At 44.8% G+C, this 26,380-nt stretch overlaps 2 protein-coding genes, 1 non-coding gene and 1 pseudogene across 4 annotated transcripts; 3 read left to right on the top strand and 1 right to left on the bottom strand.

The window, feature by feature from the left end:
* Positions 1–594: 594 nt before the first annotated feature.
* LOC120685675 lies at positions 595–5,696 on the top strand (annotated as a pseudogene).
* A 575-nt stretch (positions 5,697–6,271) lies between these two features.
* On the top strand, positions 6,272–8,920 carry LOC120685676 (cell number regulator 13-like). The gene is made up of 3 exons (XM_039967730.1): positions 6,272–6,789; positions 7,270–7,897; positions 7,984–8,920. Exons 1-2 carry the CDS (start codon positions 6,346–6,348, stop codon positions 7,405–7,407), a joined length of 582 nt encoding a protein of 193 aa, XP_039823664.1. The 5' UTR covers positions 6,272–6,345; the 3' UTR covers positions 7,408–7,897; positions 7,984–8,920.
* An 8,989-nt stretch (positions 8,921–17,909) lies between these two features.
* On the bottom strand, positions 17,910–18,048 carry LOC120687098. Its single transcript, XR_005680596.1, has one exon. It is a non-coding gene; the product is annotated as a small nucleolar RNA Z247 (small nucleolar RNA).
* Positions 18,049–23,955: 5,907 nt separating this feature from the next.
* Positions 23,956–26,060, top strand: LOC120686467 (serine/arginine repetitive matrix protein 2-like). 2 transcript variants are annotated; one of them, XM_039968690.1, is made up of 3 exons: positions 23,956–24,156; positions 24,254–24,684; positions 24,894–26,060. In XM_039968690.1, the coding sequence occupies exons 2-3, from the start codon at positions 24,274–24,276 to the stop codon at positions 25,830–25,832; spliced, it is 1,350 nt and encodes a 449-aa protein (XP_039824624.1). In that variant the 5' UTR covers positions 23,956–24,156; positions 24,254–24,273; the 3' UTR covers positions 25,833–26,060. The 2 variants fall into 2 exon arrangements, with proteins under 2 accessions (XP_039824624.1, XP_039824623.1); XM_039968689.1 differs by having other exon boundaries at positions 23,957–24,156; positions 24,237–24,684.
* The last annotated feature ends 320 nt before the right edge of the window (positions 26,061–26,380 follow it).

Genomic DNA, 26,380 nt, shown 5'->3' on the forward strand with positions numbered 1-26,380 from the left:
ATGTTAAATAAGATTGGAGACAAAGGATCCCCCTGGCGAAGTCCCCTTTTTGTTTGGAAGTAGGGTCCAATTTCGTCATTGACTTTGATCCTCATTTCTTGAAGACGTCTATGTTCCAATTTTAACTCATGGCTAGTGCCCCTAACATTTTATTAGTATCAATATTATTCCAAAAAGTAGGATGGCAATTACTCATGGTGGTGAATGTAGGTAGCCTCTCAATGTCATTTCCAATACATGTCGTCCATTTATCTGATCCTTAGATTTAGGAAAAACCAAGCCAGTTTATAATTTCACATTGTTCTCATGTGATCATGTCAAGGTCATATTCTTTACTATATATATTCCCATTGAAAAATTGGTTGTTGCCTTGTTGGGGTGTCTTACAGATTAACTAGAGTCACTGATGACAATATCACTGTGCTCTTTTGCAAAACAAGCTTTATACAAGCACAAGTCTGAAAAGGTATTTCCTTTTTAACAGTTGGAGTATGTTTCATTCGTGTGCAAAGCAAAATGACTTAATTTATTCCATCTCTCTTTCCTTTGCTAATTGTTAAATTGCTGGTGGGCCGTTTGGGCTGAATTCGCTAGCCTTCAGCTGATGGACACGCGGCGCCGGCCTTAGCTCCGCCGCTCGCCGTGTGTCCCGCGGCTGCCTCCGGGAGACCCAGTCCGGCCAGGATTGTGGGCCCATATTAGCCCATCGCGAGAGGCGCCTTCTCCTCCCTCGTCGGACTCGGTCGACGCACGCTGCAAGCTTGCTCGCCAGAGTTTCGCCGCCGGCGGCATGCCGCCCTCTTGCCTGCGCAGCCGGCTTTGATCCTTTCTCCAGAAATCCTCGCCACTGCAATGCCGTACGCGGCAAGGGCGCGGCGCACGCGGTGTTGGGTGCCGCCCACTCGCCGTCCGGAGCCGGCGGGACAGAGCCAAGGCGAACAAGGAAGCGCGGCCTCGTTGAGCGCAAGGGATCGTCACGGAGGCGCCATGGCCGCAGCCTCGTTGAGCGAGAGGCAAGAAAGCCGGGGGCAGATTCCGGCGGTTCCTCTGTGCTGCGCAGGGGAAAAGGTGGCCGCGCGGAAGGTGTTTGAGGAAATGCCGCTTGCAGGGAGAGCCTCGCCGAACGCAGCCGGTGGGTTGACTCGCCATACTATCAGTATGCCACGAGTGAACTGCGATTGGCGTTAAATTGGATTGGCCCGTCAGTTGGTGTCAGTATCGGTGGAATGGCTCTGCAGCGCGTGTTTTGCGGAAATTCTTCAAGACTAAGCCCATTTGATCCTTCAGATGCTGCTGGCACAATATAATGAGCTCGACGAGTTTGTGGAAATGCCACAACCTGCCAGAGTACCAGATGTTTCGTGGAAAAGAGAGGCCAGTATGCTGTGGTTCAGTTTCTGCGTTCAATGGAATTGATACCATTCGTGGAAGTCAACAGCTCAAATATGGCCATTCAAGTCGTATCATTGGCACGTTCAGGGCATGGAGATGCGACACCTGGCTTGGGGTGACTGGGTCACTAGTGAACGACCATATTTTTCGCAATAGGTCACTTTCGGTTTGCTGTCAAAGTCAGTGTCTTTTGAAGAAGTTAGCTCCCAGGTACTTTGGCTTCATTTCAGGAAGCTCCTTTTTCTTCCTCTTCTGCTGTCTCTAAGGTAGGCCTGCCAGAAAACCAACTGCAAAGAACATGGCGCTGTGGAATGCAGTGAGTCACCGCAAGCATCGCACAGCTTGCTGGGGTGGATGCGTATGGGCTGATCTCGATGATTGTGGAGGCTGCGCGGACGGTTAAGAGGAACCGGGAGATCTGCCAGCTGCTGGCACGCCGTGCAAAGATGATCGGGACCTTCTGCAGCAGCTCGAAAGGACACAGCTGATGCAGCACATGGAAACGAGGAACCCAGTGGAGCAGCTAGAGGAGACACTTCGGCACGCATACGTTCTCATCGCATCCTGTTGTGATGATAGCTATCTGTATAGCTGCTGTATGGGAGTGAAGCGGGCTGATCAGCTCCGTGAGGTGCAGAATGAGATCACCTTCTACCTCCAGCTTTTCCCCCTTGCCAGCTTTGTCGACAACACCCGAACCTGGGAGCGGCTTCTGAGCAGGGCTTGTCCTTTGTGCTCAAGGGTATGGATTTCATTGTGTGTTTTTTTTTTCTATGACCTATTTGTACTCCAGAAAGACCCCCCCCCCCCTCCCCGCCCCAAGAAAAAGAGCCAGTTTTTGTAGCAGATGAGATGCTGAAATCTGTTTCCAAATGCATTTTTTTTTTGCTGACTTTGTTGGTCAGTGTCTACATTAAAGTCCCAAGATCATGTAACTGCTGAAATCTATATAGGTTATAATTAAATCTAATTCTAAGGAACTTATAGGAATAATTGTCCAATAGTTACATATTATGTCAAGGGAAACAAATAAATTCTTGTTCCATTTACCATGCTTCTTATTAAAATTAAGATTCAAAATATTGATTGCAGTTTGTTACTGGAATATTTTATAAGCTTTAACTTATGATCAAAGGATCTTATTTTCCTTATTTTGTTCTTTTTGCGTCATTAGGAAACTACAGATGATTTACATGCAGTACATCATGCGGAACATGAAGACAGATATAGTATATCTATGTCATCCCTTTTTTTCATGTCAAATTTATGGACTCCCTTTGGTTATGCATTCAGATATTGGAAACCTGCATCATTTTACTGCTACCTATTTGGAGTTTAGAATGATGCACTAAACATCTTCTCACTCCAAAGCCATACCTCTCTTCAAATTAAAACCAACACAAGGACTGTAATTCCTCAATTTGTAAATTGTGCACTACCCTTGCAGAACACAATTCAGGTGCTGATGCTTTTATTTAGAACATAGTCATTGCCATATGTGACACTCCGATAAAGAAAATTGTGATCACATTTAGTTCCTTTTCAACAGCCAAACTCTTTAGTTCCTTACTTCCTTTATTCATACAACCTATCACATTTTACATGTGTGCTACAATATCAGGCTCAGAACAGAGGTCCTCATGGCCAATGGATTTGAAAATTTGGGAACTCATCCTCCCTCAAAACCCGAGGAAGAGAAAACAGAAGGTATGTTCATGCACTTACTCCACAGTTACGCAATACTGTCTAATAGCTGCCAAATTTTGTGGCCTTTTTTGGAGTTACTAAGCTGTTTTTCCCTACTCCAAAGGGCATATACATCTATGTAACATTTGGAACATAACTCGCATCACTATATGAAAAATATGCATTCAGTATACATTGATGCCTTCCCTTTGGATACAGGGGTATGATATAGCATAATATTCTAGAAATAATCGAGACACGAATTTATCTCCTAGGGCATGAACGAATCACCAACTTTTCTTATTATATTTAAAGAAACTATGTTTGAAGTTACGCTTGCCTTAGCATAAAGACTTCCTACATATGTTCCTTTATAAATCAACTTAGTACATGCATATGATTGTAGACAGGTCCGGGAAGCTTCAAGCTATTGTTGTAGTTCAGTCATACTGTAGGTGAAATTTCTGACTAAATGGATGCTACCTGTCCCATACATGCATATTTTAACTCTTTCAAACAAGTATATGCTATAATCAGTGATAAGGTGGGGTTTCCTTTGAATTAGGCCAAGTCATGAACATGAGAGGATTAGCAGATCTGATTGGCGGTGCAAAAGGAGCAGAATTATTGCATTTTAGCTTATCTCAGATTTTGGCTGCAACAGACAACTTATCAGATGGAAATTTGGTGGGAAATGGTGGATTTGGCTGTGTTTACAAGGTAATGTTTTCTCGAGATAATCTTTAACTTGAGATAAGTTCTTGAACTGCTTAAGTATAACACCTAGATCAAAAACTTCTCTAAATGCATCTTGACTTGGGATGGGGCTACTCAATCATACCTTGCTTCATGTTAAAGGTTAATCCATTGGATATCCTCAACTGTTCTACTAGTCACTGACACAAGAAGTTTATATTACCTTATACCTGAAAGTTTCTTTAAGCTGCCTCAGACATCTTTAGATGTGTTCTTTTAACACTAGCATTCAATCTTTTTAGGGCAAACTCTCTAATGGTGTTGATATCGCAGTCAAAAGACATGATGCGTCTTCATTTCAAGGTCCACATGAGTTTAGAACTGAGATTGAATCCATTCCAAATCTTCGACATAGAAACATAATTGCTCTACTTGGATGTTGTGTTCAAGCAGAAGAAAGCATACTTATATATGAATACATGCCAAATAAATGCTTGGCATCTATCATTGCTGGTAAGTTTACATTAACATTAATGTCTCTGTAGTCTTTTGAGTTCATTGTTCAGCAAGTACCACTCGATGATTTCTGCTACCAATGTATTGATATTTTTTTTGTAGATGAAACAAAAAGGGAGTTGCTAAATTGGTCTAAGCGTCTTCAAATAATCAAAGGGATAGCAGATGGTCTTGTTTATCTGCATGGGCATTCTCAGATGTGTATTGTCCACAGGGACATAAAAGCAAGCAACATCCTGTTGGACCATGAAATGAATGCTAAGATTACTGATTTTGGTCTGGCATTAATGTTGGCTCCAAATACGACTGCAGAGGTGGCTGTTATGGGCACATAGTAAGAGCTCATCTGACACAGAAATAAAGTTATAGGCACGACCTTCTTATTTTTCATTTTCAAGTGTTTGCACGTGCATTGGAATGCTAATTTCTTTCCATCTGTTAGTGGTTACGCAGATCCTGAATATGTTGCTACTCGAATTATCTCAGAGAAGGCAGATGTATATGGTTTTGGTATAGTACTTCTTGAGATAATAAGTGGAAAGCTTATTCAGTCCTATAACTTGAAGGTGAAGGGCCATTGAGGGCTACCACTTCCTGAATATGTAAGTTTTGGTCCATTTTTTTCTTAAAAAAAAGAGTCATGCCTATACTAATGTATTAAAATTGCAACATAGATGTTATTGACAAAAATGATTATAAAATGCGAGCTATTTTTGTTATCCAGAGAAAATATATAGCTAGATGACATTTTGTTGAGTCCATTCCCTAGACAACGAGATTTGTTGTGTGCACTTGAAGAACTTTGAAATTTTGCCTGATTTAAAATTCTATTTCAGGCACACAAGTACCAAACGAAACTACACAAGCTTGTTGATCCGTTATTGCGTGCGAAAAAGCACGAAAGTTCTCAGATAATGGAATGTTTGAAGGTGGCACTGTTATGCATTCGACATCTTGCCAAGCATCGGCCTACCATGTCGGAAGTTGTTACCATGCTTGGCAGCATCAATGTAGCACCCTTGTAAAATAGATCATCATCCTGTTGGTGAGACTACATCCGGTCGTACTTTTGGAAGAACAACAGGGAATCAGGGATAGTTTCTATAACCAATGTTTCATGTAATGAACTACTGCAACTAATGTTTCTTTTCCATAGACCTGTATGGAGAGAATAAGCATGTACATGATCGTGTAAACACCACCGAGAGATAGTTGCAGTCAAAAAAAAAAGTTGCAGTCAAGTATTTGGCAAGTTGGTCAGATCTCACACAGTGGTGAGTTGAGTGACTCAATCCAACTTAGAGAGCTGGTTAGAGGTCTCTTTCATGGGTTCTTTTCCAGCAAACTTTGTTAATGCAGTACTTGGTAGCATCTGCATGACTGCATTTGCAATTCTTCTGCACAAATTGTGCCGGGAGGATGATTGGGAGCTTCTCAGAAGGTGCCTACCCTTTCTGCGCTGGCTGAGTTATGCTTTGTTGTAATGTCAGTGCAACCTGCCCTTTTTTGTAGCTGAAAATGTTTCTCGTATTAGAGTCGACGCATGTGCTGGTAATATAGCCTAGCTCTATATGACAGTGAGACCATGAGAATGAAGAAACAGTCACATCGACCGGCCATCCGTCCTGCTGGACAAATCAGGTTCAGGCAGGCTGGCATTGCTGTTCCGCGAAGACTGAAGACTGATGAGAAACCAACCAAATCATGGGTCCAGCTTCGAATCTGTCAAAGCTTGAAAGTTCAGTCTCAAATTTGAATCATGCATAGTTTATACAAACTTGAGGTGAAGCTTCCTGGAAACCCGGCCACCTCCACGTTTGGCGCCATCTGTATATTTTGGTAAAAAATGTCAGCATCACAATTCAAAAAAAATAAAACATTTTCAAGTGGTGTTGTCTCTTTCACGCCAGTCAAGATCTTGGACTTCTCTGCCACTCCCAAATCACAGCCTTTTATATGCTCCCTCTCAGCTGCACCACCTTCTTCCTCCCCTCCATATTTGATTCTTTGCTCTTCCACTCCTACCACCACCAAAGCAAAACCAAAGGCAAGAAGATGGATCTGGTCGGGGAGGTCGCCACGGTGGCGCAGCTGGTGGGGCTCGACGCCTCCAGCCTCATCACCATGATCGCCGAGGCGGCGCGCACGGTGCGCCGGAACCGCGCCACCTGCCGGCAGCTGGCGCGGCGGGTGGAGATGATCGGCGCGCTGCTCCGGCGGCTCCAGGACGCGCAGCCGATGCGGCAGTCGGAGACGCGGGCGCCCGTGGAGGAGCTGGAGGAGACGCTCCGGCGGGCGTACCTGCTCGTGCGCTCCTGCCAGCGCCGCGGGTACGCGTACCGGTGCTTCATGGGGGCGCGCCACGCCGACGAGCTCCGCGAGGTGCAGGGTGAGATCGCCTTCTACCTCCAGCTCTTCCCCCTTGTCAGCTACGTTGACGCCACGCTCAACTGGGTGAGGCTTCTCAACAAGGCCGATGAAAATTCGTCTTGCCAAGAGGTACAACCACCTGCTCCTCGCAACTAGTTCAGTAGTTCTTGTTTCTGTGATATATGGTGTCTAGCAGAAACACACTCTGGCACAGTTTTGGAGCACGGGAAATTTCCCTGAATTTTTACTGGATGAACTGTCTATGTCTAGTAGTACCAAATTTCTGTGAATTTCCCATGGAATTTCCAACTTCTAAATAGGCCCTCAACTGAGTCCTTTTACTAATTTTGGAGTTTGAGAGACATGGTAATAGCATAATTGCTAGGATATGATTCAAATCAAACCTGGCTTCTAGATCTATTGTGTTGCGTATGCCTTTTAAGGCACCACAGATCACTGCATAGCATCTTTGTATTTTCTTTGTTATCTGAAAGTAAAAGGTTGAGATCTGAATGTTCCATGAAACTTGATTCTGGATTATGAATGTACAGTTCTGTTATTTCGGTAATTTGTGGAGAGCTTATGTGTTTGCATCTGTTATTTGTACAGGCACCTGTGGTAAGACCATATCTCGTGCCGCTCCTGTTACTCTCGTGCGATGGATGCTGCTTAGCATTTATTCAGGGAGTATGCATTGGTAATTGGTATAGTACACACACGGTTTACACCTCCTCTACTAATGTTTAATTTCTGTATAAGTATCTGTGAAGTTTTCATGTGTCACTGCAGGAGTCGAAACACAACATTGACTTGTTCCAATCACTGAACAAACTAACAATGATCTAGCTAGCACCCTGTTTTTTTTGGGGGGCCAACAGCTAGCTATAGTATGCAATGCTTGATCCTCTTTGTCAGATTTCCTAGCTGTCAGGTCCAGGTGAAAATGAATTCATTATGTGAAATAGGTATGTTGGAATTTTCTTTTGCTCACGGGATCATCAAACAAGAGTTATTCCTGACCAACTCTCGAGTGTTGTATTTTTTTATCACTCGAGAATGTTTGGATGATCTGTTTGCATCCATAGCTTACCTTTTGGTTCATCAGGACTGCAAAGTTCCACAGTCGCAGGCTCTGATGCCGGCACAATCGGTCAAGCCCTTGAGCCTTCCACCATTGAGGAAGGACGAGTAGGGCCTCACATATCATTTCCCCAGGACATGTAATTCAACCTTTCAGGTTCCAAATTTAACAAACTCAGTTCAGTATTGTTAGTCTTCAGTAACCTCATCATCTGATTCAATCTTTTGTCTCCGTATCTTCAGATTTTTTGAGACGCAGCAGCAACTAACTTGAGTGTTGTCATCTCGTCTAGAAGAGCAATCAAGGATCAGTTGTCACCTTGAAATATCAACTGCTGTCAAAAACCTTTCCTCTTCAGTCCACACTCCACAGGTGAAGAACTGAACCATGAAAACATAAAAAAGATCGATGAACTGCAGAGAGAACGATAATCTGAGACGTCACCCTGTCAGACGTGTCTTGATGAACCATCTGAATCTCTTATTCTTCAAATCTGATTATCTGATCATTTGTATTCCATTCCTTCCAAGCGGTTAGGAACTGTGGAATATATTCAGAATAAGGCAATTTTCAAGATGTCTGCCAACGTCCCCACACGCTGCTTCTTTGAAAGATGCAACCTGTACTGCAGAGCGTTTGTTATTGATCAGCTACAGAGATCCAAGGCACTAAGGTCTTGTTTAGATCTCAAAATTTTACACCCAAAAACGTCACATCGAATGTTTGGACATCTGTATGGAGTACTAAATAAAATCTATTTATAAAACTTTTTGCACGGATGAGTTGTAAATCATGAGATAAATCGAATGAACCTACTTAATCCATGATTTGCAACAGTGATGCTACCGTAACCATCCACTAATTATGAATTAATTAGGCTCATTAGATTCGTCTCGCGATTTACAACCCATCCGTGTAAAAAGTTTTATAAATAAACTTTATTTAATGCTCCAAAATAGTAAGATTCTCTTCCAAAAATTTACGCCAAAAAAATCTAAATATTTTGAGTTGGACTGGATGTACTACTATCTAGTCTCACTTCAAATCTGTACAGTACGTCTTTGTAGCTCTCTGCATTCCTTAGCAGTGCTGTAGACTGTAGTCAGAGTCGTGCAGTTTTCAAGATGTCTGTCAGTTACACACAGTGCTTCTCTGAATATTCAATTTTTACAGAGAATTTGTTTTCTAATGTTGTAAATTTCCGTCAGTAGTACTAATGTTGCTCGTCGCTGGCTACTCCATGGTTGGCCAAGTTCACGTGGTCAAAGATAGCGACCATTCTTGATTCTTGGTGCTCCTGCTTCCTGGTCAGGGAGTCAAACTAGGAAAGGTCATCTTTCTATGCTTGGATTTTCTGAATCAAAATTTATCCTTTGTTTAAATTTAAAATTCAAAATTCCAAAAGAATATTGCGGCGCCATCATTGAGAATTAAATCTAGATGAAATACAAAAACTAATTGCATAGATTGCTTGTAAATTGCGAAACGAATCTAATGAACCTAATTAGGCCATGATTAGACATTAAATTGCTACAGTAAAACTACAGTAATCTGAGGATTGATGGTGGTCACCCTTGGATGGTGAGTGATTGACAATATCGTGTGGATTTGATGTATCTCTTGGCTCGTGATGTACAGGTGTAGGATGTGGCATAGCAAAGGTCAGGTGATAAGATTCATGTTGAAGGACCATGGTGAAGGATGGACGCGAGTAGGCTCGGAGAAGCGAAAGGTTCATGCTGAGGGACCAAGACGGTGAAGGGTGAATGCGTGTAGGCCTGGACTGAGTGACCCGAGGATGCCGGGTGGAGTCATGGGCGGTCCACATGGTGCACGGAAGAGCAAGAGTACATGGTGATGAAGACAGCGTCGGCCAAATCGGTGAGGACGATGGCGAGTCAAGTAGACGGCCCGAGTAGCGGGCGCGCGCGAACAACTCGAAGGCATCAAGGCTTGGCGGGAGGTCGGACACACGTCGACATCGGCGATTTGACTGATTTGGCCTCAAAACCGTGGAGTCAGTTACGTCATGCGGCAGCGTGCGAGAGGGTTTGACTGATTTGGCATCAAAATCGGGGGAGACAGGTTTAACCGGTTTGGGCCTCAAAACTAGGGGCAGACTTGGTGCGGTCAAGGTCCGGGCGCAGGGCATCTGGCGCCATCGCGAAGCTTGTGTCGAGCCAAAGCAAAGGCGTGAAGGCGGCGTGTCCGTCCGTGGCTCCTACAAAAAGATAGACGATTTTGCTCCTGCAAGGGCGTGTACGTTAATTGATTGAGTAGGGGTATTTTAGTCCTTTGGAGGAGGATTGGAGGATAACAAGAAGGGTTAATTGGATCCGTGCCATTACAATTTTGCAAGTTCAGAGTTCTACCATTACTATTCGTCTATTTGGAAACATGCCATTACTATTTCTTCTCTACCCGGCTCGTGCCATTTTCTACGCTTGCGGCGACTTTGGGCCCACTTGCAGACCGCATGCTACGTATTGAGCTGCTTTCACGGCTCAAGCATCCGTTGTAGCTGAGCCGAGCCGAGCGAGTGGAGCCGTTCCCCAAATGATAAGGCCAAGTTTGGCTCGTCTGAGCCAGTCACTCCTCACTCAAACATTCGCCCCTCCCCTCCTCGACCCGACAAACCCTAGATCGACGGCGGCGGTGGCGGCACGATGGTGGCGGAAGACCTCGAAGAAAGTGCGATGCAGGCGACTTGAAGTGGATGGCGAGTCCCCCCTCAACGGAACCTCCCCTACCGGGGGCGGCGATGGAGGTCGACGGTGTGGACAGCAGCGGCGTGCACAGTAGGTAAGCCAAGATCTCTTCCCCAATCCTAACTAGACGAATGGTGAATCGTAGGTTGCTGAGTAGCGAATGTTGATTTGTTGTTGGGTTTCTCTTTCTCTTTATAGGCGTGAGTTGTTCTCGCTAGAGATTATGGTGGAAGGGTTCCTCACAGTGGATTCCATGGGTAGGAAAGTGTACTGTAAGGGCCGGGTGATTAAGTGGGATGTCGAGATTGGCTCTTATTCGCTTGATGTGCTGATGAAAAGTCTAGAAAATGAAGTAAAATAGGCACCTAACCAGTCGGCTACAGTGTGGTTTTTTCACAAGAAACTGGGTGAGGACATTAGACTAACAGTTGCATTGGGGATTATGTGCATGACTACTATTCAGTTGCAAGGTTCAGGGCTGCATATGAAGGGAGAGTTGAAGCATTACCAGACAGATCCCAGTGGCCAGTTGTGGACCTTGGCTTCAAATTGTACCCTCCTTTACTGGGTAGATCAGCAGGCAGGCCAAGGAAAGTCAGGATCAGGGGATGTCTAGAGAAAAATGCAACAAAAAATAAAGTGAGATACAGGAGGTGCAAAGAATTTGGTCACTTCTCCAAGACTTACCAGATGTCAGTTGTTGGAGAAGATGGAAAAACTGCAACTCCCAAGAAGAGGTAAAAATCTTTCTTAGTTTCTGTTACTAAAATGACTACTATTCGCAACTCTTAACACTCTTTGCCTTGTGTTCATTGTAGAAAGAGACAGTTTGCTGAAGACATAGCTGGACCATCTCAGAAGAATAAGAAGAAGAAGTCCCCCAAGAGGAAGAGGACCCCAAAGAAAAAGAAGACCCCAACCAAGATAAAGCAAAAGCAAGCTGAAGCTGCACCTGCTCCAAGTGTTGTGAGGAATCTCAAAGCCTGGCTGAACACTTCTGCTGGAGGATCTGGGGCCTAATTCTATGTTATGTCTTTTGTGAGGCTTGTGCCTTTTGTGATGTCTCTTGTAATAAACTTGTTATCTGGTTATGTCGATGTCTTTGCTTGTGTTAAGTTGTGAACAATGTTAGTCAGGCAGTGAAATCTGGTTATTGTGGACATGTCGAGTTCCTGTTACTATGGACATGAAATCCATCTGTTATTCACTCTAAACCTGTCGAGTTTGTGTTATTATGGACATGGAATCCATGTGGTTGTTATCTATGTACATATATCTGGATCAATACTGTTGTTTCAACATTCTCATGTGCCAAAATGCTGCCAAATTTGCTGCAACAATGCTGCCATTAACAGAAACAAGTTCACAGAATTCACAGAAACATGGAATCACAAAGTTCTCACACATTCCACATGCAACTAGGTCATATATTTACACAGAATTTCAGCTGAAGTAGGTCATCTATTTACACATCATTCAAAAGCTTCCAAAAACATCCTAGGTCATCTACTTGTAGTTCACAAAAGCATCCTAATTCATCTACTTTGCACCACACTGCCCCATTATTACAGCAACACACTGCCTCACTTCCATAGCAGTGTCAGCATCAACTCAACCACAGCAACACATGCAACAAGTACAGCTACCTAGGTCTTCTCCCCCTCACTGAGCTGATGATTGACCTCCCAAATCTGCATCTTTATTGCTTCAATTTCAGGATTCAGCTCATCAAATTGGTTCTTCAGCCCATCAAATTGGTTCTTCAGCTCAAGAAACTGGTCCTTCAACTCAAAAAGAGCTTGCATCCTGGCATCTCCAAGGACTGCGAGGTCGCCACATTGCTGCTTCTGTGCATCCAGCACACGCAAATACGTCTCATACTGACGCTCAGACCGAATCCATCCACATGTGTTTGGATCTCCCTATCATGGTGAGCAAACCCTAGCATTGTCAATGGCTACAAAATGGGGTCGATTCAAACACACAGATGCACCAAATTGAAGCAAACTCACCCACACGTTGTTGGGGCACTTGAAAAACAGCTGATTAAACGTTTTTGACTGCTTGCTGCAGATACAGATCAGGCGTTATCCACAGTTGGGGCAGTCCTCTAGGCGGAGCCAATTCCCCTGACTGCCGAAAACGAACGGGGCCAAAGCGGATGAACTCTCACTCATGCTGGGCTTCAAGCCAGCGCCGAAGAACAAGGCGAGGCGGTGGCGGCGATGGCGGTGGCGGCGGTCGGTCGTGTGCTGGCGAATGGATGAGACTGCTCTCGCTCGGCTCGGTCTTATCACAGGAGCCAGCAGATGCTTGAGCCGTGAAAGCAGCTCAATACGTACCATACGGTCTGCAAGTGGGCCCAAAGTCGTCGCAAGCGCAGAAAATGGCACGAGCCGGGTAGAGAAGAAATAGTAATGGCATATTTCCAAATAGACGAATAGTAATGGTAGAACTCTGAACTTGCAGAATTGTAATGGTACGGATCCAATTAACCCCAACAAGAATGGGAGGGCTGTCCTTGGTTGCCTGGCCACAAACAGATCACGGTGCCTCCTCCTCTCTCCCGTTCTTCTCTATTCTCTGCTCCTCTTTTCCACCTAGAGTTACGGATTTGAGATAGATTTTTGAGAGATTTGTGCTACGGATTCATGGAAAAGGAGGCCCTTCCCTTCTCATGCCCTCTAGGCTTTTGATCTTTTGATTTGAGTTTAATTGTGTGTTCATCCTATCAATCCCGACTGTTTTCTTTCACTATTTTCGGGTGGATTTTCGTATCATTTTTGATTCGTGAGTTTTACACATCTCTGTAAGATCAGAGGTGCGGAAGTTGTGGAGAACGTCGGCCTTCCGTAGAAGATCACAACGGATACGTGTTTATACTTGGTGTATAACAATGGCACCGATGGGAACATATATATAAGTTGATTAGAGTCCGGCCAGGATATCTATCTAGAGTTTAAACTAGAGTACAAGAAGATTATACCTACAAGAGTCAGCGTAACAACCTGTATCTAGGCCAGACTCTAACAAACTATATCTGATATATTACAACTTGTTTAAGACTCCCCCTCAATCTAAACTCTTCAGGTTGAGATTGCTCTTGAAAACTCCCAGCTGATGCACTGCTAGAGCTTTGGTAAAACCATCTGCAATCTGATCTTTAGTTGATACATAGTCAATGACAAGCTGTTTCCTAGCCACTCGTTCTCAGACAAAATAATAATCAACTTCTATGTGCTTAGTTCTTGCATGAAAAACAGGATTGACAGAAAGATACTTTGCTCCCATGTTATCACACCATAACTTGGCTGCTCTCGGCACTTCAATTCCTATTTCTCGCAACAAAGTTTGTATCCACATATTTTCTGCTGTTGCATTGGCAAGCGCTTTATATTCTGCCTCAGTGCTCGACCTTGACACCGTTGCTTGTTTGCGAGCGCTCCAAAATACAAGATTATTTCCTAGAAAGACTGCAAAACCTCCAGTAGACCGTCGATCATCAAAAGATCCTGCCCAATCAGCATCTGAAAAACCACTTATAAGCAAAGAATCTGACCGACTGATCTTTAATCCCAATTTCATTGTGTGCTTCAAATATCTCAATATTCTTTTCACAGCTGCCCAATGTACTGTAGTCAGAGCATGTAAAAATTGACAAACCTTGTTTACAGAGAAGGAAATATCCGGTCTAGTCAATGTCAAATATTGCAATGCGCCTACCACACTTCTGTACTGAGTCGCATCACTTGGTCCAAGAGGATTTCCTTCATGAATAGATAGTTTCTCTGACGTGGACAGAGGTGTGCTTACAGGTTTGCAGCTGCTCATGCCAATTCGTTTGAGTATATCAGATGCATACTTCTCCTGTGATAACAGCAGTCCGTCACGTAACTTGCTTACTTCAATGCCAAGAAAATAATGGAGCTCTCCTAGATCTTTCAAAGCAAATTCCTTGTTCAGATCCTTGAGCAATGCAGAAGTAGCCTCCTGTGCCGAGCTGGCAACAATTATATCATCAACATATATTAACACAAATATAGTGATTCCACCTTTGTGATAGAAAAATAAAGACGTGTCTGCCTTTGATGATTTGAACCCAAGCTCATGTAGCTTTACAATTAACCTTGAATACCAAGCTCTCGGTGCCTGTTTCAATCCATATAATGCTTTGTCCAATTTACAAACATAATTGGGTGATGATTGATCAACATAGCCTGGTGGTTGCCGCATATAGACTTCTTCCTCCAAGATACCATGGAGAAAGGCATTTTGCACATCAAGTTGTCAAAGGCTCCATCCTCTAGTCATGGCAATAGACAAAATAATTCTGATAGTAGCTGATTTAACCACTGGACTAAAGGTATCTTCATAATCTATTCCATACCTTTGCTTAAACCCCTTAGCTACCAAGCGAGCTTTATACCTGTCTAGACTGCCATCTTGCTTCCTTTTAATTTTATACACCCATTTGCAATCTATAATGTTGCTGCCCCTTTTTGGAGGAACAAGATGTCAAGTTTCATTTTTCATAAGAGCCGAGTACTCAACATCCATAGCCTTTTTCCAATTTTTATCTCCTAGAGCTTCTTCTAGAGTCTGAGGTTCACCAGAAGAAGTAAAGCAACCATATTTGATTGTTCCATCAGTGTATACCTTTTCCTTGCGTATCCCGCTTTGTAATCTTGTTTTGGGCCGTGCTGGAGGAGCATGTTGTATGGGTGCTTCAGGCAGCACATCCTCAGCAGCAGAAGATTCAGCTGAATCATCATGAGGATCATTGTTGACCGGCTCCTGGATGGCTGGGTCAGCATCAAGACCTGCTGTCGGAGGGGGGCTCACAGCAGGAGAGAGCATGGCGTCCTCCGGTTGGCCAGCAGGAGATTCTTCCATGCGTGTGTCATGCCCGGGCACAGCTCCTGGCGCAGATGGTTGATCAGCTTGGATTTCTGCACCAGAGGAATTTGTTGTGTCGTTCACACTTTGTCTTGCATCATCTGTAGCTGAATTTCCTGCAGCATCTTCACTGTTATCATTAGTATTAAACATATGATCACTCAATGATTCTCCCCCTTGATCGGATATGGGAGGAAGGAGACTGGCAGGAAGGAGATTTATATCAGATCTAAGATCGACGAGCACCAGCATTGGGATGGAGCTTTGAGAAAGGAAAAATATTCTCATCAAAGATTACATCACGAGAAATATAAACTCGTCCGGTGCTGACATCAAGGAACTTATATCCCTTGTGTAGGTTGCTATAGCCTATAAAAACACACTGTTTGGAACAAAATTGGAGCTTATGATTGTTGTAGGGTCGGAGGTTAGGCCAACAAGCGCACCCAAAAACACGAAGAAAAGTGTAATCAGGTTGTTGGTGAAAAAGACGTTCCAAAGGAGTTTCAAAATTGATCACCTTACTAGGAACACGATTAATGATATGTGTGGCAGCAAGGAAAGCTTCGTCCCAATATTTTAAAGGAACATAAGCATGAGCTAGAAGAGCCAACCCGACCTCTACTATATGACGGTGTTTTCTTTCTGCAGGGCCATTTTGCTGATGAGCATGAGGACAAGAGACAAGATAAGATATGCCAATTTTTGCAAAAAAAGAATTCAACCTTTGATATTTACCTCCCCAATCGGTTTGCATAGCAATAATTTTCCGATTGAAAAGTCTTTCAACAAGACTTTGAAACTCATGAAATTTTTGGAAAACTTCAGATTTAAACTTCAGAAGATAGATCCAAGTAAATTTACTGAAATCATCAATAAAACTCACATAATATTTCCGTCCTCCAACCGAAGTTGGTGCAGGACCCCACACATCGGAAAAAACAAGCTGCAAAGGCAGACTAGAAGTACTCAACGACTTGGGATAAGGAAGCTGATGACTTTTAGCCTTTTGACAAGCATCACACACCGACTCTTTATTTGACTTATCTAAACAGGGCAACTCATTGCTGCTGATAACTTTTATGACAATGGGAATAGAAGGATGACCCAAACGACTATGCCAACACTCGAAGGAGGGCTTGACCACACCAAACGCCTGCTTTATAGGTGAAGAAGGAAAGTGATAAGCCCCTTGTGACAGCGCCCTTTAAGAAGTATGTTCTTCGTGACCTGATCCTTAACCAAAAAATAATCAGGGTGAAACTCAAGGAAGGCAGAGTTATCTTTGGTAAGCCGATGTACTGAAACCAGATTTTTGGTAGCTTTAGGAACATGAAGAATTTTGTTTAGATGGAGATCACGAATTGGGGTATTAATCAAAGAGGGACCAATATGTTTAATTTGCATACCTGCACCACTTGCTGTGTGGATCTGATCTCCAAGTCGCTTGTCACATGATCGGTGGCCCCAGAGTCAGTGTACCAATTGGGGTCAACGTTGTAGGAGCTTACGGCCATCATCGCTGCAGCAACATGCCTCTCTTCTGGTACATAGTTTTCATCAAACCTATGCCAGCAGTCAGGAGCCATGTGTCCAACCTTGTAGCAGACTTGGCAGATGGGACGCCCATTGGCATCTGTACTTGGGATGGGGGCGACGGTCTTGCGTTGTTGACGCTGCTGGTTTTGATAGTTGGGGCACGCCTGCTGGCCACGCCCTTGGTTTCCACCGCGTCCACGGCCATATCCATCGCGTCCACGGCTTGAATTAGGTGGTCGTGATCAGTGGTGGAGCTCGCCTCAAATTTTAGGTGGGGCAGAATTACACTTCTGATTGAATCGGAGTATGGACCGATGGACGAGTATTTGCTCTCGAAACCACCAAATCAAGCTCTCCCACATCGCTCAAAAACCAGCAGGTTGTTCTTAGTATTAGCCGCTGCCGGCGCAAGCGCGCTGCCGCACTTCCTAGGCTGCGCCAAGCAGCTGCCCATACATCATTGTCGCCACAGCTTCGCTCCACGAAATCGCTGTGCAATGCAGCTTGCAGCCATGCAGGATAAGTTGGTAGCTGGCCAGCGGCAGAGGCAGCCGCACCAGCCACTAGGTCTAGATCGGCATCAAGGTAGCAGACGTCGCCGCGCCGGGCATACGAGCGCGGTGCTTGCCTCTAGTGCTTGCCGAAGCAAGTCTCCTCGCGCAGAGATAGCATGCGGCATGGAATTTGGAAGCAGACAATCAAGGGACTTCAATTGCAGGCTGGGCCAAAAATTTAAATTAGGCCATCTGCTTGGACCTTGTCACCGGCCCATTACAAACATCTTCTTCCTCCTTCAGCCAACATGCTGTGTTGCTGTCAGCCGCTCCAATCTTCAGGTCACTACTCTGGCCGCCTAAACGCCATGGGAGGAGGATGGGTGCAGAGTCTTTGCTCCGCCAGGGCAGCTGCCCCAGTGTGCCGTATGGGGAGCTCCGCCTCTGGTCGTGATGATCCACCACCACGGCCACTCTTCCCTGCAGAATTAGCAGACGAGGAACTTCCACCTTGTTGTAGCTCTATCCTAGTTTCAAAGCTTAAAAGCTGGGAGTACAATTCAGACATTGAGATGGGTTCTACCCTAGTTACAATAGCAGAAACTAGGGGATTGAATTCAGGATCTAGACCATTAAGAATATAGGACACCATCTCCTCATCATCTAAAGATTTACCGGCAGCAGCCATCTCATCTCCATAAGCTTTCATCTTACCAAAGTACTGAGCTACGGACATAGCATCCTTCTTTGTTGTGGCCAGCGCCAAATGCACATTGACTGTGCGCGCACGGGTGTGGGAGGCAAACATCTCTTCAATAGCCGCCCATGCTTGAGCTGCCGTTTTTGCAGTGGCAACTTGCGACAGCACTTCCCTTGATAGGGAAGAAAACAGGAACGCCAGGACCTGTTGATCCTTAGCGTACCACTCTTCATAGGCCGGGTTTGTAACCTTGACCATCTTGTCTCCTTGCTTCTCATCAACTTCAGCTTCTGGTGGACCAACCTTGCCGGTGATGTATCCTTCAAACCTTGCACCACGTATGGTGGGAAGAACCTGCGCTGCCCAGAGCGCATGATTCTGCTTGTTGAGCTTCTCGGAGATTTGGCCGCTGAGAAAAGGATTGGTGGTGCTGGACGAACTAGATGCCATTGTTGATGTAGAGACAATCTAGCTCTTGTGACAGAACCGTCAAATTAAAACTCTAATTAAGCGTAATGGCCGTCATTTGAACACATCGGACTCATTAGTTTAACAGCTTAATTTGGCGATCCTTTCTCAACCCACGTCCCGATCGAAACATCACCGATAGTCCCATGCGAAGGTGGGCGCAGATGGTACAAGCACGACACAAATTTGAAAATACATCAAACATACATAAGACTTCACCTTAAGTTTTACAAACCAAGTTTGAATAAATACATAATTTACAAACGTTGCATTACTAAAATACGGGTTCAACTAGAGGAAAGATGGCCTACATCTAACAAAAGTGTGCCCTAGGGAGATCCCTAACTAAACGTCTGGCTCCACAACCTCCCATCCCTCAGCATCCCGGCGGATGAACTTGGCGCAGCAGGGACAGAAGTCTACGTCTGCATGCCCTGAAATAATTGTGGCAACAAACCCTGAGTATACTAATACTCAGTAAGACTTACCCGACCAGTGGGTATAACTTAGCCCACATAACTAGACATGCAAGGCTTTTGGCTGGTGGTTATTTTTGCATAAAGAGCGACTAAAGTAGTTTCCTTACTTTCATTATTTTAGCTCTAGGTTCTATATAAATGAACTCTCATCTAATATTTGCATAGACTCACTATAGCAATCATGGTGGTGCAATCAAAAATTTATTCAATGTACTCAATATTTTATATAAATATACATAACTCACATTCTAACATTTTGCTACGATGTAGCAAAGAGATCAAGGCCCTCATGACCGCGAGACACGGCGAATCGATCCGATTTAACCTTGTAAGGTGGACCTAACCAACACGGCACGCATTTGCCCCGTCGGACTATACATGCCAACCATTCCCCTCCCTGCCTCGAACTATAGAACCGCCCCACCTGCATATAGTCAGCCGAGCCCTACGAGAGACCACCAAAAGTAAACATATGCATCTCGATTCTCCGCGGCCACTCGACTCGCCCTAAGGGGTGGGTAGAAGTTCTGTACTTTCGAAGCAAGGCAGTACTCGGCTTACCGGTTTCGACTACCTCCTACTCCCGGCATGCGGTTAGTACAATTCAATCCCCGATCAGCTCTGCCGACAACGACCGGTCCTTAATCAACACAGACGGGGCTAAGGCACCCAGGAACCCTGTCCTGCGGCCATACCTATACATCATCCCCGTCCGGTCTCCCATCTCCATATCCATTTCAATACTCAAGTACTGTAACATATGTAGACATAACCTATGTCTCGCGAGTAACTGAAAATTACTCGACTTCTATATCTACTATCTCTCGCGAGTGACAAGGAGTCACTCGACTTCTACCGCAAACTCTTAAGCTTAGCATTACTATCGTCCTATCATACTAGTATAAACTCAAGGAAACCTAGAGATCATGCAACTAGGGTTTCAACCAATATCTATACATAATGCACAAGTAATAGATATATATATAGATGTCATAGTTTAAATTAATAGGTTGTGCTCCGGGGTTTGCCTTCGGGCTGCTGCACAGAGCTGGGGTCAGACGGGCCTTGGGCCGGGTGCTCACACCTCTCCTCCTGGGCTTGCGTCGGCTGCTCCTGCGGTGCCGCAATCACCACAAATACGGCGCCCTCAGCTGCGGATGCTACACGTATGCAAATGAAATAAATGAGTGCAGCTCAACAATGTAACTAATTTACTTTAACTAAAATGCCCTGCGGACCGTCCGCTCCCCACTGGCGGACCGTCCGCCGTACTATTCTACCGACCCACCAGAACCAAGTACCTCTCTGGACAAAACTTCAATCTATATGGAGGACTGTCCGCTCACCCTTAGCGGACCGTCCGCAGTACACCTACGCCAACCCACCAGAGACAACAACGCCTCTAGAACAATTTCTAAACTCTACTGCGGACTGTCCGCGCCCAAGTGGCGGACCGTCCGCAGTTCAATTCCTGCGAACCCCACCAGAGACATCGTCTCTGGACAACTTTCAATTTTTAACGGCGGACTGTCCGCACCTCCCAGGCGGACCGTCCGCGATACCTAACTTCTGACCCGCGCCCCAAACGGCAGCAAGTGCGGCGGCGATGGCGGCGGCCGTTCACCGGCACCGGCGACACACCACAGAAAGAGTAAAAGACCGGAAAGCACAAGGAACTCACCACGAATTCATTCCCGCGGTCGGTTCGAGCGGAGGACGACCGGAGAGATGGATCGACGGTGGAGCAAGCTTCAAGCGCCTCCCATGGTGACCGGCGGTGGTGGAGACGATTCCGGCCGGGGAGGAGTGGGGCTAGGCGTCAGAGAAGGTGCAGGAGGGGCTAGGGAAGGTACTCACGCAAGGAATTGAGGTAGGATGGCCGAAGGAGGGAGATCGAGGGGAGGGGGCGACGTCGAGGCGAGCGGTCGAGCTCCGCTCGTTTCGGGACGGAGTGAGTAGAGGAAGGGGGAAGATATGACAAGCGGGTCCCACAAGGAGGTAAATATCTGGGCATCACCTCGGGCGGACCGTCCGCCGCCCCCTTGCGGACCGTCCGCTGTTTCTGGGTGTTACAGTTCTTGGAGGTTCTGATTACCATGTAATATCAGAGGTGCGGAAGTTGTGGAGAACGTCGGCCTTCCGTAGAAGATCACGACGGATACGTGTTTATACTTGGTGTATAACAATGACACCGATGATACATATATATATATATATATATATATATATATATATATATATATATATATATATATATATATATATATATATAAGTTGATTAGAGTCCGGCCAGGATATCTATCTAGAGTTTAAACTAGACTACAACAAGATTATACCTACAAGAGTCAGCGTAACATTTTCCTTGCAACATTTCAACATTTCTCCTGTAACATTTCAACATTTCACGTGCAACAATTCAATAATTTTCATTTGTACTTAACAACATTTCAACAAAGTCTTAAATGCCAAATATTCATTTGTACTTAACAACAGGTTCAACAACTTTCAAAAGTATACCAACAATTCTTTATTGCTAAATCAACATTTTTTAAACATGTTCCAACATTTTTTAACATTATTTTTATATTATGTATCATATATAATGTGGTTTTTTCCTAACAAGGGACTATTATTGTTACATCAGAACATCTTTGGATTAAGAGGATTACAATTCGAACAGGTCTACTGCAGTACTCCGCCTAAGTTCTACAATGCATATTTAAAGTTTGTAAACTTTGAAAGTAAGATTAAGTTACGTTTCCTTCTCATATTTGTAAACTTTGAAATTAAGATTTGAAGTTACGTCTTCTTCTCAAGTCCCCACCCGATACTTTCCCCCTTCTAACCACGTGTCCCCGCAAAAAATTCTTAAGCTTGCTTTGTATCTATTACGTTTTGTTGTTTCCAATCAGCGTGCATGAAAAAAAAAGTCAAGCACGTCAAAAAAAAAATCAAGCGCACCAAAAAAGTCAAGCGTGCTGGGCACCTAAATTCGAATTATTATAGCTGAATCGAACGGAATGGGAACTGAGCGCGCACATGGTGGGCTGCAGGAGCATTTTGTGGGCTTAATGGGCTTTGAAGATATAACTCTTAACCATCTTCCGGAAGGGATATAGGACCCCCCCGTCAGGCAGTGCGCACGCAGCACCCAGGTTGAGCAGGCCAGCAAGGAAAGAAAGCCTGGTGAGCATTTTTGCTTGTCTTTTGCTCTTTCATGCAAGCTTTTGTTTAGACTAAGCTTATTAGCATTTGTTCTTGCTAATTTACTTTCTTGCTCACCTGCTTAGACTTGTAAATTAGCTTGTGTTAATTAGATTTAATTGGTAGTCTTTGCATGCTTAGCTAAGAGAACTCTTTTGAGTTGATTAGTTGTGGGTTGATATTCCATGGTATTGGCTTCTCAACACCAACTCTCAATTCCACGGACATCCAAACATCGGTATTCGTGGTATCCGATTCCAATTCTCAATTCCGAGCTCCAATACTGACATCCAAACAGGCTGTAAGAGAACTCTTTTGAGGTGATTAGTTCTAATCTTTTTGGTGAGTCTCCTGATTGGCTTTTTCGATAAGCTTTGCTTCCGCTTGGTTTGAGCTGTGCTAATCTTTATTAAATCATTGCATGCTTGGTCAAGTGAAATTTTGGTGTTAACTATGCTCAAGTGAATTGCTTTGCATCGGCTTCCGTTTTGTGTCGTGCTTTCGGCATTCCGATTAATCCTTGCTTCCGCTTTGTGTTGTGCCTTGGAAAAACTCTTTTCGCGTGCTTCCATTTTGAGTCGAGTTTCTCCTAACCGTCCCTAGGATGAGCTCGTCACAAGTTGACTTGCATCATCTTAGTGGTTAGATGAGAGGTGTGTCGGGTTGAATTCGGGACATAAACCTTGTTCTCTTAGAGAATTTTTAAAGACTCGTATTCAGCCCCACTCTGGTTGCCTGTCCAGTTCTTCATAAACATATACTAATAATAGATTAATTAGATTAATTAGATTTGTCTCGTAGTTTACAGACGAATTCTGTAATTGGTTTGTGATTAGTCTATATTTAATACTTCGAATATGAAAAAAATTCTCTTTCAAAAACTTTATACTGGGCATCTAAACGAGTTTACATGTGAATGGGTTCATATTCGAAAGCGAAAAGGTCTTCTTTTTACGGAAAACATCCGGTGCACCTGGCGACACATGCACACCCGCCCAGACATGCAACGCGTGGTTGTTTAAATTGGTGGCCATATCAATGTTCACTTTGTTAGTACTGATAATATTAATACCACTTGTTAACGAAAGTACTCAATCAATGAAAGTAGCATGTGCCCACCCTTGAGCAGATTGATGATAAACATGCATATCGTTCCAAACTGGACTTGTCACGTTGTACATTGTCCTATTTGTTTCACTGGACAACACAAGTCCCGGAGTGGGCAGAGTATGGGCGATCCTTGACCTTTTGGAAGGAAGGTACGAGGCTTTATTTGCACTCCGCTTATATTATATAGTACGAAATTTGCAGGCCTGCTGGTATGCCTTTGCTAATGCGGTGTCTTAGGCCTTGTTTAGTCCCACCCCATAAACTTTTTAAACACAAAAAAAAACCCGCCATATCGAATATTTTGACACATGTATGGAGTACTAAATGAAGTCTATTTACAAAACTTTTTGCATAGATGGGCTGTAAATCGCGAGACGAATCTAATGAGCCTACTTAATCTATGATTTGCAACAGTGATGCTACAGTAACCATCAACTAATTATGGATTAATTAGCATCATTAGATTCGTCTCGCGATTTACAACTCATCTGTGCAAAATTTTTTGTAAATAGACTTCATTTAGTACTTCAAATTAGTAAGATTCCAACGTAAAAAAAATTTGCGCTAACAGGGCCTTAGATGGTGTGGAGGCACCGGGCCGGGAGATACGCATAATAATGCAGCAAACTAATCAAGTGAGTAACATGTGCTTCGTCTCCATGTGCTTCCTTGCGAAGACGAGTAGACATCATGCTCTATGCATTGTATGCTAGTTGCCACTTGCCAGAGTAGGTAATCTCCAGAGCAGAGCCGATGATACAGTTGCTCCGATCCCCAGAAGAATTAAAGGAAAACACTACCAGCAAGTAAGCTAGAGGTGAGGAGAAAATTTCTAGACCGATATCCATTTGAGCTGATCGGCTGCGTGTGTATTCAGTTCTGATGCGTTCTTGTTAGATTGCATTGTTCATCAGGTCAGGGGCGGATCGGAGGGATGGCGGATCCGGTAGCCAGCGTGCAGACGATTGTGAGGATCGCACTAGCGATCAGCAACGCGGTCGGCACTGCTCAAAGGAACATTGACCAGTGCGAGGACATCCGAATTCAGGTGAGCATAGCCAAGGACAGCCTGCTGGATTTGCAGAAGAAGGGGATGATGGACACGGACACCGCGGTGAGCCGTGCCCTGGGTCACCTGAAGAAGACGCTCAGGCATGCCCTCGAGCTTGTCAGGGCCTGCCAGGTGAACCAGAGCTTCGTGCAGCGCGTCCTCAAGGCGAAGGACCTGTCCAACCAGCTGCGCGAGGTCGAACAGAACATCCTGCGGAAACTGTCCATGGCGACCTTCGCCATCAACGCCCACATGGTGCTTGATGCTCATCACGATGGCCAACGGCAGTTTCAGGTACCATTCCTTAATCACCTGCACCTGCCATATGACAAGAAGTATTAAAAGTAACATGGCATCGATTATCTTTCACCCTTCACTTCGATTGAAAGGAGGCAAATAATGGTGATTCCAGTGGTTTATAAATTATAGTGCCTAATAAAGTACTCGTATATAATGTTCTTCTTCTTGCTGTGTTTTTGCTCCATCGTCTCGTGTATGTTTAGCATCGGAGGCATGAGACGCCAGCACACGAGAAGCCTGGCAAGATGCATGAACATCGGAGGTCCAAGACACCTGAACATCGACGGACCATGGATTCCGAATATAGGAGGTCCAAGACGCCAGAACGTCGACGGAGCAGGAACAGGACACCTGAACGCCGGAGGTCCAACACACATAAACACCGACGGAGCAGGAGCATGACACTTGAACATCGGAGGTCCAAGACGTCTGAACGTCGACGAAGCAGGAACAGGACACCTAAACAACGACGGAGCAGGAACAGGACACCTGAACGCCGGAGGTCCAACACACCTAAACACCGACGGAGTAGGAGCATGACACTTGAACATCGGAGGTCCAAGACACCTGAGCATCGATGTACCACGGATTCTGAACATAGGAGGTCCAAGACACCTCAACGTCGACAGACCATGGATTGTAAACATAAGAGGTCCAAGACGCCTGAACGTCGACGGAGCAAGAATAGGAAACCTGAACGCCGGAGGTCCAACACAGCTGAACATCGACGGAGCAGGAGCATGACACTTGAACATCAGAGGTCCAAGACACCTGAGCATCGACGGACCACGGATTCTGAACATAGGAGGTCCAAGACACCTGAACGTCGACGGACCATGGATTCTGAACATAAGAGGTCCAAGACGCCTGAACGTCGACGGAGCAGGAATAGGACACCTGAACACCGAAGGTCCAAGACACCCAAACAGCGACGGAGCAGGAACAGGACACCAAAACACCAGAGGTCCAAGACACTTGAACACCGACGGAGTAGGAACAGGATACCTGAACACTTGAGGACCAAGACCCCTGAACATCGATGGACCACAGATTCTGAACATAGGAGGTCCAAGACTCCTGAACGTCGACGGACCACGGATTCGGAACATAGGAGGACCAAGACACCAGCACATCGCAAGTAATGAACGCAAGATGAACGGAATTTTTAAATATCTCATAATTATATACCATGTTTCCATTCACTTGTTCTGTGGATGTAACTGTGTCATGATTTGTGTTGTGTTCTAGTGGAATGGTGAAGAGGTGGAGAGATCCAAGTGATTTTGTTGTTGCTTTTCATCCACCTTTTATTATGTGTTGTATCTTGGTTCTTTTTATCAATTCTAAGTGATTTTTTTATCATGCCCTAACTGAAGTAATTTGTTCAAGCAGACGAAAACATACTTGTGTATGAATACATTACAAAAAAAATACAAAAGAGATAGTTATCATAAACTAAGGTCAGAATGCAGAGATGGACAGATAGTGGTGAATTGAGTGACGTGACCCAGTCCAACTTAAGTGAGCTAGTCAGAGGTCCCTTTCTTGGGTATGATTTGGGCCTCTGGAAATCTTTTTGACAGTTAGAGCATCAGAGAGGTCCCCGCTGCCCCCTAGTTGGACCCGGATTAAAACTTTCATCGGTCCCGGGCCCAACAGCGACCAGGACTAATGTGCGGGACGACGACGC

Source organism: Panicum virgatum, chromosome 8N (genome assembly GCF_016808335.1).
Source record: "Panicum virgatum strain AP13 chromosome 8N, P.virgatum_v5, whole genome shotgun sequence".
Taxonomy (NCBI): Eukaryota; Viridiplantae; Streptophyta; class Magnoliopsida; order Poales; family Poaceae; genus Panicum; species Panicum virgatum.

Coding starts and splice junctions, on each gene's coding strand:
- LOC120685676 (XM_039967730.1), top strand. CDS start 6,346: ATGGATCTGGTCGGGGAGGTCGCCACGGTGGCGCAGCTGGTGGGGCTC. Junction 6,790..7,269: donor AAAATTCGTCTTGCCAAGAG/GTACAACCACCT, acceptor TTATTTGTACAG/GCACCTGTGGTAAGACCATA.
- LOC120686467 (XM_039968690.1), top strand. CDS start 24,274: ATGGCGGATCCGGTAGCCAGCGTGCAGACGATTGTGAGGATCGCACTA. Junction 24,685..24,893: donor ATGGCCAACGGCAGTTTCAG/GTACCATTCCTT, acceptor GTGTATGTTTAG/CATCGGAGGCATGAGACGCC.